Source organism: Notothenia coriiceps, unplaced genomic scaffold (assembly GCF_000735185.1).
Source record: "Notothenia coriiceps isolate Sejong01 unplaced genomic scaffold, NC01 NC01_scaffold00005674, whole genome shotgun sequence".
In the NCBI taxonomy this organism is placed as follows: Eukaryota; Metazoa; Chordata; class Actinopteri; order Perciformes; family Nototheniidae; genus Notothenia; species Notothenia coriiceps.
The window spans coordinates 18987-37547 of NW_011338375.1; the positions used below are offsets into that span (position 1 = coordinate 18987).

Sequence of the window (18561 nt, forward strand, 5' to 3'; positions counted from 1 at the left end):
TTTCAGGACGTTTTCAAAAATCTTTCCAATCAAACTGAAACTGCACACGTCATTAAAATAATAATAACAATAATAATAATAATAATACATTTGATTTCAAAGCGCTTTTCCAGGTGCTCAAAGACGCTTTACAGTGGTTTGATAAAACATGATAAAATAGAATAAAGAATAGAAATACAAAATAAATAAATATTAAAACAGCAACACAGCATAATTCACAAATTAAAAGCCAGTCTGAAGAGGTGTGTTTTGGTCAGTGTTTTGAAAGTGGGGGGGGTCGGTGCAGTCTCTGATGTGTTGTGGAAGGGAGTTCCAGAGGGTGGGGGCAGCGATGGAGAAGGCTCTGTCCCCCCAGGTTCGGAGCTTGGTTCGTGTGGGGATAGAGAGGAGGTTCGCTTCTGTGAGGTATGGGGGGGCCTGGTTATTGAGAACTTTGTGTGTTAGCAGAAGGATTTTGAAGAGGGATTTTGGGAGCCAGTGCAGGTTTTGAAGGACGGTTAAAAAGGCTTCATTCTTTTTTCTTCATCATAATTGTTTAAGTTGGCAAACAACAACACTCTGAATCATAGCTCACGTCTGTTGATGAGTCGTACACAAATTCTGGATACTCTGCTGATTCTCAGCTAGCTAAAGCTCTGTTATGTCCCCTCCAGCTCAACCAACCAAGATCGTATTGCCATACTGATATTCTGTACAAACTGGGAAGTCCACTGAGACAAATGTAACATTTGTGATATTGGGCTATATAAACATTGATTGATTGATTGATTGATTGATTGATTTAACCACACTATGCTTTAATACAGCCTAACACATTATTTACAATAGCTGTTCTTGTGTTTTGTCAGACAACTATAAGAACAAAGTCGTAGTCATTTCAAAATGCACTGTTGAAAAAGGGTCAAATGTACATTGTGTTCTCATTTGCAACTTGCCAGACTAGTTGCTTTTGGGTTGGACAAAAAACAATTGCAACTTTTTTGTTGGTCGGAACAAAGTCATAAAGATTCTTTCTTCTACCAATTCTTTCATTTACATTTGTTAATATTCTTCCAACTATCAAAAGATTGTGTCCACATCGAAAGGTATCCCAACACCAATTTACCTCAAACAACAGCAGAATCCAACATTAAGTTTGTAGAGGTGAACTGAATCTTGTGTGTATTGAATAACCCAGGGCTAAACACAAATGGTCCAACTTTATCTCAGTGAAAACTGTAAATGGGGTGCACCGTTGGCACTTTTGTTCTTCCAAAGGTCAGTTACTGCAGCTTGATTTGTACCTAGTAGAGCATTTTCGTTAATGTTCTTTTGAATTTCAAGTTCTTATCTCCTTACAAAAGGCCTGTTTGTTCTCTCAAAGGAATTATTTTAAGTTAGATTTTATTTATTGTCCTCTTCACGTTCTGTTTCCTGTCTTCTATGTCTCAGGACGGCTCATGCGCAGGGTAAAGCAGATGCAGCGGTCGGAGCATCCCAGAAAGCCCAGGAGGAGAGTCGCATGGCTAGGGTCACCGCCAAGCAGTTCTCCCCTTCCTTCCAGCACCCAGGAAACGGTGGGCACACAAAATCACAACAAACATATTTACTCATACAACACACATGTCCATAATTCACAAACCCAGTCAAGCAGACATATACAACACGTGTCCCCTACCCACACATGCATGAATGAGCAAAACCTCATAAATGCGTGTGTGGGATGGTGATAAAGGTCAGTGTAAACCACCCTCCAGCTTGGTGTTTCTGCCTCTGTCACTCACACCTGTACTGCACTGCAGGTAGCCAACCCACGAGAACATTCACTAGACAGCGCAATAACACACACATACACACTGACTTTATGACACGTACTGTACACTCCCACACACCGATACCTGAGATGACAGTGATTGTTCTTTTGCCATCTACTCTGCTCTCAGCAGCTGTCTGTTTCTATTTTGAGGACATCTATGACGACAAATATTGGTGCTGACATTTGCAACATCTTTCTGTTGAGACATATAACCCTGATATCATCGCGTACCAGACTGTTTTGTTGGTATTCCTTTACAGATTAAATTGGCAACTATACATACAGTAAATGGGAATCGGGTGGCAGAAAATATATAAGGTTTTTTCATCCCAGATTCTCTCTTCCATTCGGAGATTTGTTGGAAAACATGTTTTAAAAGATTAAATCACAAAGATTGCTTTTCAAAGGTTTAAGCTGTACTCTTTGCAACTGCCTTTCCGGAGTAAACGTCTCCAACAGGCCTGGCCATCAGGCATGTGTGATGATTTGCGAAAAGATTTGACTCGCTCCGAAACTTCATAATTTTGCTACAGTCCATAAAGCCGGAGATATACTTAAATAAATATACTACTCGTTAGAATGCATCTAATGGACTGCTTCGTTAATGTTGCTTCCTTTTAGAGCGAGCTCCCAGGAAGTGAGCCGATAAAACACATTTTCGTAGTGGAGACACGCGGTATTACAACTTCAGCGTTAACCACGTAATTGCGCAATTGACATTGGGAAAGAGACATCTGTAAATCAGTGTGACACTTGAATAAGCCCTATTTAAATCATTGAGTTGTAACTGCCAGCTAAAATCTCGCTTGGGGCAGCAAATTGGTCAGAACCGGCCCTGCTGTAGCCAGTTATATTTATACATTATATCTGATTCATCCGCACACAAAATGTACATTTTCATGATGTCATCTGTCGTTTGCAGGCATGGAGGTGCAGCGTCCCAAACGTCAGGTGTCCAGCGAGGTGGAGGGCGAGGGGTTGTCGAGTAGCGCCGGCACCACCGACAGTCCCGATCTCTACGTAAAGAGCGCAGCTTCCGACGACCCCTCTAACGATGCCGCTACCCCTGACCTCAGCCCCCCTTCTTCTTCGCCGCCACACACTCCGCCTCCACCTGCAAGGCCTTCCCATCGGAGCAAAAGTGCCCGTTTCCACCGACAGAGCGCCGTGGATGATGGGGACAAGGCGAAGGATGGAGGAGAAAGGGCTGAGAAGGGTGGAGGAGGAGGAGAGCAAACGGAGATTCAGGTGTTGATGGAGGGTGGAAGTGGGGGAGGTGAAGACGGAGGAGGGGGAGAGAAGGGGGAGTACCTAAGGGCCAATACCTGGGGTGAGGACAAGAGGAGAGGGATTTTGTCCAAAGGAGGAGGAGGGGTCAGTGGGGGAGGAGCGAGCCGGACCAACGGACACAAACACAGCTCCTCCAATCACAAGCCCCGGGAGCATGGATCATCCAATCACAGACAGGCCAAGGGGGACAAGTGGACGGAGTCGTCCTCCTCTGCCTCTTGGACGTCGGGGCACAGGGGCGTGCGCGGTAGGGGGGGGCGGCTGCTGGAGCAGGATGAGGAGAAAATGAGCAATTATGAGATGGAGATGAAGCCTTTACAGCCCAGAGACTCCACTACCCACAAGCCCCATGGGCACGGGGAGGAGAGGCAGGGGCATGCTCACGGAGAGGGGCGCTCCCACACCGTGCAGAGACAGAGGCATAAGAACCGTGAAGGGAGGGAGGGGAGGGAAGGAAAAGAGGGCAAGGAAGGGGGCAAAGACTCACAGCACAAGCTGGACAGACCAGGGGAAAAGATGGATTCACGGCCTCTACGTCGGGACCTCACCCTCTCCCCCCCTCTGAAGTCCTCACCCATCACACGAGAGCAGCAGGACCTCAGCCTCATGCAGAGCAAAGGCAACTCGGTAAGACTTTTACGAGCACGCTAACACAGCTCCGGTACACGCAAATACAACACTTAGTGTACTCAAATAAGATTACATTTGCAAGATTTTTGTTTAACCAAACTGAGGATGTCCTAAACATCGTTCTTTTTAAAAACTCTTCTGGTTTACGGCAGTTTAAGTTGAAATTTAGGAGAAAAATACCATTACTGGCACTCTTTTCCAAATGTAACTTAATCAAACATCCATTACATTTGGTTTCCTAAAATACCTTTGGTTTAGATTTGCCTTTTGCCGCTTGGTTATGTCTAACAAAGAAAACTAGACCTCACAAATCTCAACCCCTGTGTGTATGAGATTTATGAGTAAGTGTAGAGTGTAGAGTAAGTCAATGTAGTAGTTTGATTTTAAAAGTTGTAATGCCTTACATCGGATAGCATGACCAGTTGTATGATGTCTGAGATAGTTTAAAGTAAAGAGACCACAGATAAATGTCACGTTACTCTCTAGTTCTGTTTTCTATTATCTACTTGTTAACCTTCCTATCAGTGAGGTCTTATTGTAGCACCAAGAACAAAAACATTATCTCTGATGATTACAGGTGTAATGTTTCCACATTGTCCTGTCTCCACAAATGTACCTTAAAGGTACATTATAATAATAATTCATAAACACTAGGCACTAGACACAGACATGCAGAAGACCCTGCCACCTCTTACAGAAGCAAGTCATATAATTCATAGTTGTCTTTTTGTCCTTGTTTTGTGCCTCTTTTTAGTTGCTTTGTTTGTCTTTGTAATTGCTTTGTGTTTTTTGTAGTTGATTTGTGACACTTTGTTGGTTTTTGTGTCTCTTTGTTTTCATTATGTGTCTCTTTGAAGTTGTTTCGTGTACCTTTTGTGGTTGTTTTGTGTCTCTTTGTAGTTGCTTTGTTTCTCTTTGTTGTAATGTTGTGTGTCTTTGTTGTCGATTTGTATTTCTTTGTAGTTGTCTCTTTGTGGTTGCTTTGTGTTTCTTTGTAGTTGTTTTGTGTCTTGGTGTTGTTTTGTGTGTCTTGATATGTGTTCTGTTTCTTTGTAGTTGCTTTTGTCTCTTTGTAGTTGCTTTGTGTCTCATAGTTGTTGTTTTGTCCATCTTTGTTGTCATTACGTGTCTCTTCAAAGTTGCTTTGTGCCTCTTTATAGTTGTTTTGTGTGTCGTTGTATTTGTTCTGTGTCTTTGTGGTTGCTTTGTGCCTCTTTGTTGTTATTTTGTACCCTTTGTGTTTTTTTTCAATGATCCATACATGGCTGTAAAAATTAGTTATTACAGCTCTAGTAGAGTCAGTTGATAACCCTCTGTATGTTTATTACTATGTGCACTCATTTCACTTTACAGTACATGTAGTCATTCTATCCATTGTTATTATTAAAAATATTAATTATAGAAGCTTTACATTTCAGTAATTTTAACTTTTGCATTTGGCTTTACTATCACCCTGGACAAAAAGCTCTATAGTGCATTGGTCATATCTATCATTTCACTGCCGCACATTGATTTGACTAAAGGATTTGTTGCCCACTGTCAGGAGGATACCTTCATCCCCTGTGACATAACACAATGTTAACCCACATATTAAGATAATCCAGGGGGAGAGGCACAAGGTTTAACCCTGTGAAATAAAGAAATATTTGTTTCTGTACTATGACCAAGCAGGGGGATTACACCATTTTAATATAATGTTTTGGCTACGTCTTGACTCAAGCCGTTGGAGGGACCCAAGCACGCTAATCCCGGATGATAATATAGTCGTAGCATTAGCTAATGAAACCAAAAGGAGAATCAGCAGCAAGTGAAAAACACATATCGTAGGCTTCAGAGATATACAGAATACATTATACATACGAGCTCGCTCTCTCCATCTCTCTCTCACATACACACACACACACACACACACACACTTATTGTGTGTAAAATGTTAAATACTGTTACTCACTAACTTTAATCAAAATGTGCATGCATCAGTGCAAGAACTCTAGCAAAAAGCCTGTTATTTAGCAGTATGTAGTTGCTGCTTCTGATACCTGCTACATGAAGACATGAAGACAAAACACACACACACACACGGATATACATGCGGAGAGAGAACCCCAGCGGTCCTCTCTGCACCTTAGTAACAGCACACTGGCAAGCTAGCCCCTTCCTCACAGAAGGCCCCCTATTGGTTAACCAGCTCTCTGTTGCTAGGGAACAGCTTATGCCTTGCTTCAACGGCGGCCAATCGGGTGGGTGTGTGTCAGTGACAGGGTGGGTGTAGGTGGTTTGTGTGTGTCTGTTTGCAGCCACAGAGAAGCAAGTGAGATTTTTGTAAGACAGGTTCACAGCATACACTGATACTATCACACTCTGATAAACGAACACAGGGTGCGCTGCAAACACCATGGGAACACTGCGGCTACTCTGACTCACACATGTGGCAAGCTCTTTTTTTAACAACCAATCGATTAATCAAACTTTATTGACGTGGGGCTTTTCGTGCAAGATTCCATTACAAAAGTGAAGGAAAAACATTTAGTCTTTTACTGTACCCAGTGTGAAACCTATGTACCAAAATAGCTCACTCAAACTCATAGACATCAACCAGTCCACTCTGTGCATCCCAAAGGCTCATATTCATAGGAACAACATCTCAGTGAGCAACTGTCCCTTGATGATGAAGCATCTGATAACCCTCAATAATATAAACTAAAAAGATGACAAAGAGATCCCACAAAAAAAATCAAAGGAAGGGTTAGTTTATACAGCCTACATACGGGCTTAAATAATGTCTCAAGATTTTGCTTGAAAATGATATTGATTTGGATGCCATCAGCTCCAGATACACTAGAAACACACTTCTCTATGGTAGATCTCCCTATTTTATTTATTTTTTTGCACCATTTATATTGTTTTATATCCAAGGTATGTTGATGTTGCTTTGTTGGAGGAGCCTGGGACTTAAAGGGGCCCTATTATGCTCATTTCAAAATGAAAAAAAATAGTTTAAAGGGGACATATTAAAGTCATTGTGAGGTTCATATTTGTATTTTGTGCCTCTACTGTGACATGTTTCCATGCTTTAATTTTCAAAAAGCTCTTTATTTTTCTCATATTGCCTGTGCTGCAGCACCTATTTTCACCCTCTGTCTGAAACCAGACCCCAGTCTGCTCTGATTGGTTAGCTGGCGGGCTCTGATTGGTTGATTGATTGGTCAAGCGCTTAGATAAGTCCCACTCTTTAGCCTATACAATGTTTACACGTACAATGTTTTAGAGCGCTAGCCAATAGATACGCAAGTGTTACATAATGTTGTCCGCATGTTCCAGAAGCATACAAAGAGTGTGTGGGAGAGAAACTCCCTCTGGCATGCATTTTGGGATTTGAGCCCTTGCAGATCATTTACATGCACAAAAACCTATAGAACACACTACAGGAAAGGAAAACCCCCAAAAGCCTAATCGGGCCCTATAACTATTGTGCATTTGACAATGAAGCATTTGAATTCTTGAGATCACAAAGCAACTAAAAGGCCATTGTCGGATGAAAAAGAAGATTGAACAGGAAAACGTCTTAAAAGCATGTTCGACATGTAAACTGTCCCTACTCCAATGAGAGGTGGATCTATTCATTCTATGTCCTCTCCTGCTGACACGCTGCTTCCTTAGGGCTGGTCTGCATTTTTTGTGAAGCTTTCTTAGGTGGGTCACAAGGGGAGCTTTATAATCACGTCTGCAAAGAAAAGGCATTCATAAGTCTGTATCTGCATGGGGGACATGTGGCTCTACCTTTTCAGCATTTCCTAAGAGGACAAAAGGCAGTGCTTCTGTTATATTGTATGTGACCCCTAGTTTCCACCGGGTCCATCTGCGTCGCAACGGCTGCGCCGCGGTTTTGGTCTGGCCTCCTCCGGCGTCATACCCTACCGGGCGCGTTTCAGAAGCATTTCAGAAGCGGAGCATCTTGCCTGCCGGCTCGCAGTTTTAGTTGATTTGGGCATATTTCCTGGACAGACTACTTTGTACAGACAAAGTTAATAATAATTGTAATATTCCAGTTATAAACGACATGAATCAAAGATGTGTTGCTGTATTTTAGTGGTAAAAAAATTCATTCATCATCATAATTATTCTATATATATTTACACAGTGCCTGTAAACCGGAGGAGAACGCTAGCATTTCTCCTCCTACTTGAAAGACAACGGAGGGATAGGGTCTGCAAAATTAGTTTGTGTGTGTGTATATATATAGGCCTATATATATATATATATATACATCTGAACGTTCCACTTCCTGCCTGCCCGACATTACCTTACGGCTGCGTCGCGTCGAAAAATAGACTTCAATCCTATTTCGAGCGGAGCCCAGCGGCGAGCCGCTTCTGGGACGCTTCTGAGCCGTAACGCGGCGCGTCTGGTGGAATAGCACCCATTGACTAGAGTGGCTGCAATCCTTGCGGACGCCACGGCGCAGCCGTAACGCGACGCAGACGGACCCGGTGGAAACTAGGGGTGAGCGTGTAATAAAATGTCTCGATTTTATCAGTTTTAGGAAAGCTTACAACCCAAAAGAGTGTGGTGAAGTGTTGTTTTGTGTTATTTTATATTGTATACAGGGAATGTGGGTCTGTGTCTCCTGCCTAAAACAGGCTTGCAGAATTTAAATATCTGTTTATGGTCTGTATAAGAATAGATGTCTGAACAACATTGGTCCCAGAATGGAGCCCTGGTGCATTCCAGTATCCTAGAGGTCAATATTTCTAAAAGACTGGACTCTTAGAAAGTTTCAGCCAGACAGAGAAAATACTTTAATCAAATGGTCGTTTACACAGCACACATTTGAACTCGTTAAAGAATGGGAAGCAATCATAATAATGATGGCTCCATTCCATTACGTGTCCTATTCTTTTGCAACATTGCATTTGAGCCTCACACATTTCTGCAGTTTTATGAAAGCATTTAAGCATACTTTTCTGTCTTTCTTCTGGTCGAAAAGCCAGGACAGAATTGTCTTTGATCACTTGGTGGCAAATTAACAAATGTATAATTGTATGTGTTAGCAAAGTGATACCTGTTCACATACTAAACAGACATAGAGCAACAAAAGAGGTTATTTAAAGAAGAAGATCAGGCCTCCTAGGGCGATTTCCCCATCTAACGCAGTACAAGGCCAGTTGCAAGAGATGGTCCTGAACCCTGGTGCGGTTTAGTTTCTGTTAGAATATTATCCCACCCAATCGCAGGAAGCAAACCAAAGCATATTTTCCAATGCAGAATTTAAATATCTTTAAAACGTCTTCCAGTACATTCTGGACTGTTTTTTTGTCCAGTTTTATTTGTGTTACCAAACTAGACTTTTGTAACAAAATAAATAATAATTTTGCCTCTGATTTTAACTAGCAAAAACAAATTATAGTTATGTCCCATTTCATCACAAATTAAACCACACCCACATGTTGCATCTAGACATTCTGTGCATTTATATTTAGTGTACAGATATTAATTTGCATACATCTTGTAACTCTCAGCAAGAAAAAAAACATGTCAATCTATATTTAGTTTGAGGTCTTCTTGCTAAGATGGGAGAGTTTCAATATGATTTACTCATTTAAAATACTAATTGTGATTGATTATGCTCTTTCAGCTCAAATGAAATAATAGACTGACAAATAATCAAATTATTTTGTATTGAGCTAACCCCTTTTTTATATACTGGAGGATGTGTCTCTGGAAGTTAGGAATCATACTGAAGGCATGGAAACATAAAAATCACAAATGTTCTTACTAAATAGAAGTATAAAAGGCCAACGATAAGAAGATGTATTCACCTGGTCGGGTAGTTATCTAGGACACAGATCTCTAATAAGGTTATCACCGGATTGATCAACAGAAACCTTGTTTGCCACTCTGGATACATTAATTTACAACAATGTTACACTAATGCTGCTTAATATCTGTTCGCAGTTCCATTTCCCCTCTCACACTGCAATTATTGAAACAATTATTTGACCTAATTAAATCCATATTTATGTGCCTCTTCTTTTGGTTAATCCTTGGATAAATCCAAAATAAACTCTATGTTAATACTTTTATATTTTTATATTTTCAGTGAGCGGTTCTGCATGGGGTAAAAGAGAACTCCTCCATGATTATGTCATTGAATGTACCAGATTTAATTTCACATATTTACTAAGAGTGGACAGGTGGTCAGAAAGGCTGGCCTTCACCCACATGACCCAGGTTGTCAGCCAGCATCTGCTTAGGTGTCATTGAGCAAGACATGGACTCCCCGCCAGGCCGCTGTTCTGCAGCCGACTTCACCCTCTGACCCCCCTGTCAGAGGAGGTGGGCCTCCTTGTGGGATCAACATGGGTTGTTGTATTATTCATCTTAAAAGTGCAAATTGCTCCTTCATTATTGCACTGCGTACATTGAACCTTGCTTCTGCATTGGTATTATTTACATGCACTGCAAAGAAACTGCAGACAATTTGTTCTTTTACCGCATCACGTTGCCGGAAACCACTAAAACAATGCAAACCAAACACAAGAAAGAGTATTGCAGTAAGAACTGAACTGGACTTGAACACCATGATTGGCTTGTGACTTCACTTTGGCATGAACCTTTTGACTTGAAAATACTTGAAACCTTTTCCTAGACCTAAGAATATAATGCATACATTTGAAAAAATGGCCACACTACTTGAATCAACTACCATTAACAGTATTCATTCATAGCAAGTCAACACTTAATTACCCAGATCAACTTTATTTTAAACTGTCCGGCAGCATCCAATCAAGTTGGAGGAGAGAACCTTGAAAAAACGTATAACTTAACTTACTAAGACACTTAACGTTATGTTGGTGAGCGCCATTTGGAAAGAAGCAGAATTCTTATTTATCTTGGGGAAATTTGGGTTTGTGATAGTTGTTTTTTTTACAAATAAATATGATAGAAAATAGATGTATAAACATAAGAAGTAAAAGTTAAATGTCCAATAAAAAAGGCACGCCAATTAAATAAAAAATATTTACAAGACATAAGATGTATAAATGTGCACACTGTACTACAATAAAGCATGCATATGTCAATAAAAAGAGTATATTCGCAATGATCCCATGATTATTTTGTCCGTGGACAAAAACCACATGCTGGTAATTTTGGCCTTGGTGAAAAGCCAAATTAATTGGTGGGGTTTCTTTCCTCCACATATCTGAAAAGAACATTAGACACGCTGACATTAGCTCAAATTCTCAAATTCAAAACTCAAGAACAGTACAACTTTATAAGATTAGCATACAGCAGCATTAAAGCCAGTATCAACATGTTTTACAGTACTGGAAAATATTGCTGCTTTCAGGTGAAAACCTTGCATCTTCAAAATGTGAGAGCATTGCATTTCATTTACCACCCTTGTGTTTTTTGATATGTTGTTGTGTTCTATAAACCCCAGGGCTGTAGGATTTTCTGAACCAGTCAAAGATTCTCCTTCAACAAAGAGACAGTAACTAGAGTTCACCTGACAGCCGTGGGATGAATGATGTGCATGCAGTTGTGCAAAATCCAATATAAGTGATGTTAAAAGTGTGAAATTATTTAAACACAGCAAAGAGAAAATTAAATCCCCAAATATTGATAAAACCGAGGAGAATCCTCTTACTTTAGGCTAAACACTGTGGTTTGGTCCTTTTTAAAATGTATAACGCAAGGCACCTTATGTCCATACTTTTGTCTGTTTGTATTTCCCTTAAGTTTATTTTTTAACATATCTCTTTAAGCTGCATATTAGTTTGCAATAAACAATTATTTCCATTATCGATTTAATCGCAGAATGAAACATTTAAAAAAAAAAATCTTTTGGTCTATAAAATGTCATAAAAATATCCATTCTGGTTTCCTTTGTCCAAGGTGATGTCACGTTTGAATTTTTTTCTGCTGGTCAAATAACCAGAGGTATTCATTTTAATGTTCTATAAAAATAACAGGAATAATGAACAGTGGAATATTTATATTTGAGAGGCTTACAACAACATTGTTTCACATTACTGCATGATAAATAATGTCAACATTTAATTGATTATAATAAATTATATATTTATTTTTAAATATATATTTTGGGTTGAAAGGGGGAGACAGAGGGGATGTCTCACGGCCAATGTTCCCAGGCCAGATTCTAACTCGGTCCTCTGCACGGAGACCAATCCCCAGTACAAGGTCCTTACTTGTAAACAAATATTTGTTCATTATTTTTTATTTTATTATTATTTTTCTGTTTAAAACACTGCTGCAGCTCTACTGTATAGCATTTCAATTGACATGTAAAGGACCATCTGTGGTAGTAAGAAATGTCTTGGATAAAAATGAATACATGACTGTGTAGATGTGTATGTATAAGAAAGTTAAATATACTATATTTATCGATCAAATCAGTCAAATTTGATTAATATAGCCCAATATCAGAAATGAAAAAATGTATCTCAGGGTTCTTCACACACTGTACATCATACGACACTCCCTATTCGTAGACCCTTGCAAGGGACAGAAAAGAGCTCTCCAAAAGCAGCCTCTTGTGTGAGCGTTGAGTGTGTCCTGATTATTGACACTCTCCTCTCTCTCTCTCTCTCTCTCTCTCTCTCTCTCTCTCTCTCTCTCTCTCTCTCTCTCCCACGCAGGCTTACAGTTCCATCCTGGTTGTCATGGTGATTCTGCTCAACATTGGAGTGGCTATTTTGTTTATCCACTTTTTTATTTAAAGACAGCACTGCTTTCAGAGTCAGCCTATCTATGCTACGAACAACTATAAGTTCCTATGAGTATTACGACCAATCTGCTGCCCCTTGGTGTTTCCAGTGAGAGGACTGCAAGCCGAGGGAAGACGAGGGCCGAGGAAGGCTCCAACGATATTTGGACTAAGTTAGTTAACAAGGGGCTAACCTTGGCTAATTTGGTCCAATCGTCTTAAAAAGATGCTCAAGTGCAAAGCCCAAAGAAGCGAAGGAACGAGGGGTAAACCAGGCCAGGTAACGGGACTACAGGGAGATACAAGTAGTCCATAAACTGGACTTAAGTGGGCTTCAATGGCTCATATTCAGACTCAAACGGGCTGAAGAGTTCCGATCCGAGGCCATGAGAGCTGCAGCTGGCATTACAGCAAGATGTCTGCTTCCACTGTCTGCAGACAGGACTGACCAGACAGACTTTTTCATCTTCAAATCATAGTTTTCAACAGATTTGTAACTTTATTTATTAACAGTTTCTCTCATGTACAATATGTTGATGGATATATTCTTTATTTTGTAACCCTCCACCCCCTCTTTATATAACTCCTGCCTTTTGGTTTCTCTGCCTGCCTGGGAGTTGTTACAGACGGTTCAATCCAGGTGTGTGTGGGTGTATGTAAGACTCTTGAGTGTTTGCTGCCTGGATACATGTTCAATGACTTTCCATTTCCATACACACACATCCATTGCTTCTACACTTTCCCTGTCATTCATCAGTTCTAATGTCCGTCTTCTGTCCTTTTTTACAGTACGGAAGCCCAGAGGGGCATATGATAAAAAATGAAATTCTGCGGATCCCTTTAGGAAGTGATCTTAATGGTTTGTTCTGTTAAACAATAGGATAAAAACGTTTTTGCAGGATATTTTTTTCTAAACAACTATTTCTTTTTTCAAGAACATTTTTCTAGGGTTTGTTGTTATACTCATTTTGGTCACATTTTGTGTGAAAGTGAGTGTTTTTGCAACTCTATCAAGAAGGCATGTCCTTTTCCAACAATGTGAGTGGATGTGTACATGTGTGTGTCGTGTGTTTGTGGTCTCCAAGTAGCTCAGTGGCCTTTCACGCTGTTCATGAACTTTACAAGAGCATCTCATGAAGACACGGCAGCAGCTCGTCCACATCTAGCCTACTAGCATCAGCTGACAGCTGTGCCCCCCCCCCCCGCCTCTCCCTCCCTCACCTCCACACACCAGTCAGAGGATGGAGCTTCCTCTAAGTTGGTGTGAGTTCAAGACAGAGCGTCCTTGGCAAAGCCCTGCACCTCCTGCACAGCTAGCAGGGGTATTCAGAGAAAATACAGCCTGTATATGTAATACCAGAAAATAGTTTCAAAGACAGAAAATATCTGTCTCCCACTGCTTCTCTCAAAGCATAACCTGAATAAAACACCTTTATACTATACTTGCAAGATGTCTGAAAAAAACAGTCGCCACCTGCCTTGCTTTTGTAGCGCAATTTGATTAAAGTAAGACAATGCATGCATATGTACTGTAATATCCTAGTTATGCGTTGGATCTGAAAGCAACACAAGCTTCAGAAGCACATGCAACATGTTAGGTTTTGACAGGAGCAGTGTCTGGAAAGAAGCGAGGACTAAAAAGTACAGTCAATTACTTTATGGACTTTTATATGTCTTTTTCTGGGTTAAATTAAACCTATAATATGTGGGGATAAGTGATGCTGCCAGCTCCCTAAGGGAACTAGCTGGTATTTTGTAGAATCAAATAGTGGCCAGGATCAAAAATCGAGATTTATCGCCACTTTTACTCAGCCTTTCTTCCAAAGATCCAAGACTTAATAGACAAGCATAAACATCAGTCACAATAGAGTGGTGCAGTTTTGAAGTATTGTTGTATGACGACCTGGAAGTTAGCATCGCAACTGCTCCCTCCGCAGAAAGCAATGGGATCTTTCCATTGGATTAAAAAATATCTGAAAAAATAAGCTCAGTGTCAAACACATGGCAAGACAACCTACACATATTAACACCAATTTTATTTTTGAAGTGTAAATGCAATCGATAGAAGCAAAAAGCTAACATTAGGATATAAATGAAGTAGCTACATCATGCATCACAAGCGCTAAACTAAAGGCGGCTAATGTTTGGAGTAATGAAGTCTAATAATCTTATTAAACCCCTTGTTAGCAACCACTATTTATGAGACAGAAGTTTGGGACATTCACCAGTGGGGTATTTACTGACGTATACGACAAAAGGTGAATTTCTCTTAAGCTTGTTTTAACCACAGACCTTATTTCAGGCATCTGATATGTTCAAAAAAACGTTGACTATGAGATGAGGGAAGCTGAAGTGGTAAAATGCTAGCTCATTTCCAGCTTTTCTGAATGATTTTTTCACCACTCTATTTGTGTGTTTTTATAGGCCAGTAAAGGTTTTTCTGTGTATGTGTGTGAATGTGTGTGTCTTAAAGCCATCTAGCAGACCTTACCAGCCTGTTTGTTTGCATGTGTGCAGATGAATGCTCATTGAACTGTGTGAACATGTGTGATCATCCTCTTCTTTACACATGATGGGATGGCTGAACCCGTTGCCATCGGTAACAACTTCCAGGGAGCAGGGAGGTTCGCAGTTGTTTTTCTGTCGGACAGCGTTTCTTAAACTGGAACTCAAACTCAGCTTAAGGCTAATTTCTGGTTTCCCCCCACATTATTACAACAATACAGTCTAATGTGCCTGCACCCCGGGAAGCAGAATAATGTATTTTCATTTCATTTTGGGTCCAGACTGAAGCAGGTTCAAGAAGCTCTGCTGTATGCCATCAGCCAGGTGACAATGCCCTGCGTCACCCTGTTAGTCCGCAGCATGCTACAGCATGCCAAGCTCTCTATAGTTTGACTCTTCTTTCTTTCTTTCTCTCTGTTCCTGAGAATTACTCTGTTTTGTTTTTGAGTTATGTGGAGAAAATAATGAAAGTGTTTGAAAGAAAAAGTCTCTTGGCTCTCGTGTTTTTAGTCTATCTCAGTCTTTGTGTTGCTGTGTTGTAGTTTTTGTGTGTTGGGAAGGGAAGCATCCTTGATGCAGAGAGGGAGTGGTACAGGACTGGTTAAGAGAGAGGGATATGGTTACTATAGCAACCTTAACTGAATTTCCCTCCGTCAGCGGGGGGCCTGTGTGCGGGGGCGGGGCTTACCTCTAGAGACCAATGTTCTCAATGAGAGGATGGAAGGAGGAAGAACCAAGAAAATAACTACTGAGAGGGGTGGCTGGGGGAAAACAACAGGTAGGCCTAACACAAGTAGGCCTATGTCAAGTATATTTGTTTTTCATTCACATTTTAAATATTTTCTGTGCTCATCATTTGTGGGGAGGTATGGCCAGGTGTCATGATGGATGCAACACAACATCCATAAGAAACTCTGTCGCAGCATCAGGTTTCAACATGGACATCTGCCGCCATCTTCTGGTCCTAGATGAACTACATAATAAGAGCAACAGAGGCCAGGTCAGGCTTGACACAAAGGATGAACTTCGAATATGGTATTCAACTCTAAATATACAGATAATTATTGCCTGTATCAATATAAATGATTCTGCCTGGGGCTTTTAGTGTATGTTTTTATTTTATTGTTATTTTTACTTTAAGGTCATTTTAATACTTTTTAACTTTAACTCATTTTTAAATGCTGAACCTTTACTTGAAAAGTATTTCTGCCCTGTGGTATTATTCATTTACTTAAGTCAAAGTTAAGACTGCTTCGTCCATCAGTGGGTGTTTTCTAAAATAAATAATAATATTTAGGTGAGCTCCTCTGTCTTATCTGACTTGGCTAAATTCCCTCTAAAAGTTAAAAAGTTAAAAGTAATAGATGATATTGGTGAGAATAATATACCATATATTATATGGAATCAGTCAGTTTAACATGTAATGTATCTGGCAATTTAAAGCCAAGGTAATAAAGCTGAGATATGTATGAGCGCATGAGAAAAAGATGTGAAATAGCAGGGCAGCGGATATCCCTCTAAGCCAATCACAAGAGAGACCTCGCATGCAGACAGTACTTGCAGCCAATCAGAGCAAACATGTCTGCATGATAGGAGGGTCTTGCTGCCAGAGTTGGGTTAATGTTATACACAGCTGTTTTTCTTAGATTTCAAGACTCAGCGGGGAATGCAGGGAGCGTAGAACAACTTGTTGATCTAAACTCATTCATGGACTTAAAGTTTAATTTGTGAGTTTTGTGTTTTCTCTGCAGCGGCGTTTCATGAGGTAATGTAGGCCTGTCGGTAGACTATAATGTTAATTCCAGTGGCAGCATTAGCTTCAAGCCGCGCTAGTTTTGTTTTTAAACTTTAACCTAGCATAGTCTTGCTAGCGGTTTGTCAGCCGACTGCTCCTCGCACAAATTGTGGAAAAACCATGAGGACGGAGGAGCAACTTTACATGGAGGGAGAGCGGGGCGGCTCATGCGTCTCCTTCAATGGGGCGGTGTGTTTTGAAGTGTCTCTGTAGTCCGCTGTCAGGGGGGCAGCGGTCCGACCGGCGGGGAGGGACACGGCGGAGCGTCTGCTCCCGGCTGCCGTGCTGAAAACTGAACTCAAACCAGACGACTTTGTCTTGATAAGAGGGGACTTACATAGATTATGGTTTGGAAAGGCCTGCTGCTCGCTCGCCGCAAACAAAGGGAATAACGTGCATGTCATTGCTGTGGTTGCAGTGATTGGAAACAAACATACAGTGAACAGTGAGCGACGGAGTCAATAACTTGAAGTTGGACTTATTAGCTCTGACTGTATGGCCACAGAGTAGCGCTGCCCACGCGCGCCAGCGCAACTCTTCAAACGCACACTGTTCACACGCACGCGCCCTCTTTGTTGTGAAGTTTTCTCTCCGTTGAAAGTTTGACTTTTTAATTCCAGTTATTGTCTGTTTGAGTGGATGTATGAGTATGGTGGAGAGTTGGAGTTGTGTCCAGAGGGAGGGGGTGTACCACTGGTTCAGCTCCCTCACATCAGCCGAGAGAGCAGAGTTCCTGTGCGGCCTCCTGGACCTCTGCGTCCCCATCGAGCTCCGCTTCCTCGGCTGCTGTCTGGAGGACTTGGCCCGCAAGGACTACCACTCCCTCCGGGATGCGGAGATCAAAGCCAACAACCCCGCCGACCTCTCGGGCCTTACCAACATCACGGACGAGGTGGTGCGGAGCAAGCTGCTGGTATCCCTCGCCCTGCTCGGCTCTGACAACAGGGAGGCTGCGGGTGTCCTGTACCGGACCCTGACTCACATAGACTCGGTGATCAATAACTACGGTTTGGCCCTGAACGACGGGAGGACCGAGGAGCAGTTTCTTTTACTGTTCACCATGGCCTCTCACCACCCTGCCTTCAGCTTCCACCAGAAGCAGGTGCTGAGGCAGCAGCTCGGCCACATCCAGGACATCCTGCAGGTGAGAGGGAGGCTTAAAGGGTTTACCTCATCACCAGGAGACCAGCCCAGACTGCTTATGATCTTTTTGAAAAATAATTGAACCCTATTCAGTCATTTTCAAGAAAAATAAGTGGATTTGTGTTTTAAAATAATATTACTAACCCTAACCCTAACCCTAAACACACGTACTATACTTAAGGCCTACACATTTAGGAAAGGTATACTTTACTTGAGTTCTTAAGTCACACTTTAAATCAAGTGTTCTCTGCAAAATATGTTTTTAGGAACTCTCAAAAGACTCTACATTAGATTGGTTGTTGGACAATTTATTTATTGATTAAATATTTGAAATCACCTCAACAAACTACAACAGGGCTTCACACACATTAATGCTTCTATAACAAAGTAATACAACAATAACAAATGAGCCAATCAAATGATGAGTACCTAATTCATTTTAATAGGTCAAGTACGTTTGTTTATATATATATTTTTATATAGGTTTTACTACCTTTACTGAAGTAAAATATTTTAGTTCTTCTTCCACCACTGATCATTCATTTAACACTTCATTTAAAGGAATAATCAGATTTAAACTAGTAGTAGTAAAGTAAAACATATTTATTATTTCATGCTACAACACCACAAATGCTAAAATTGAATTTCTACTTTCTACATAATATTTAGATT

The 18561-nt window shown here is 41.0% G+C and overlaps 2 protein-coding genes across 2 annotated transcripts in view; both read left to right on the plus strand.

Moving 5' to 3' along the window:
* Positions 1-15416, plus strand: part of LOC104943080 (junctophilin-3-like) — a gene marked incomplete at its 5' end in the record, with an annotated part of 29182 nt that extends 13766 nt beyond the window's left edge. Inside the window, 3 exons of the mRNA XM_010768401.1 lie at positions 1432-1556; positions 2718-3712; positions 12379-15416. Of these exons, the coding sequence (XP_010766703.1) occupies positions 1432-1556; positions 2718-3712; positions 12379-12459 (1201 nt within the window). The remainder of the gene's footprint in view (positions 1-1431; positions 1557-2717; positions 3713-12378) is intronic.
* A 1203-nt stretch (positions 15417-16619) lies between these two features.
* On the plus strand, positions 16620-17971 carry LOC104943081 (zinc finger CCHC domain-containing protein 2-like). Its single transcript, XM_010768403.1, has one exon. The coding sequence runs from the start codon at positions 17390-17392 to the stop codon at positions 17969-17971; it is 582 nt and encodes a 193-aa protein (XP_010766705.1). The 5' UTR covers positions 16620-17389.
* The last annotated feature ends 590 nt before the right edge of the window (positions 17972-18561 follow it).

What these genes read in the sequence shown, in the direction of transcription:
- LOC104943081 (XM_010768403.1), top strand. Translation starts at nt 17,390, where the DNA reads ATGAGTATGGTGGAGAGTTGGAGTTGTGTCCAGAGGGAGGGGGTGTAC.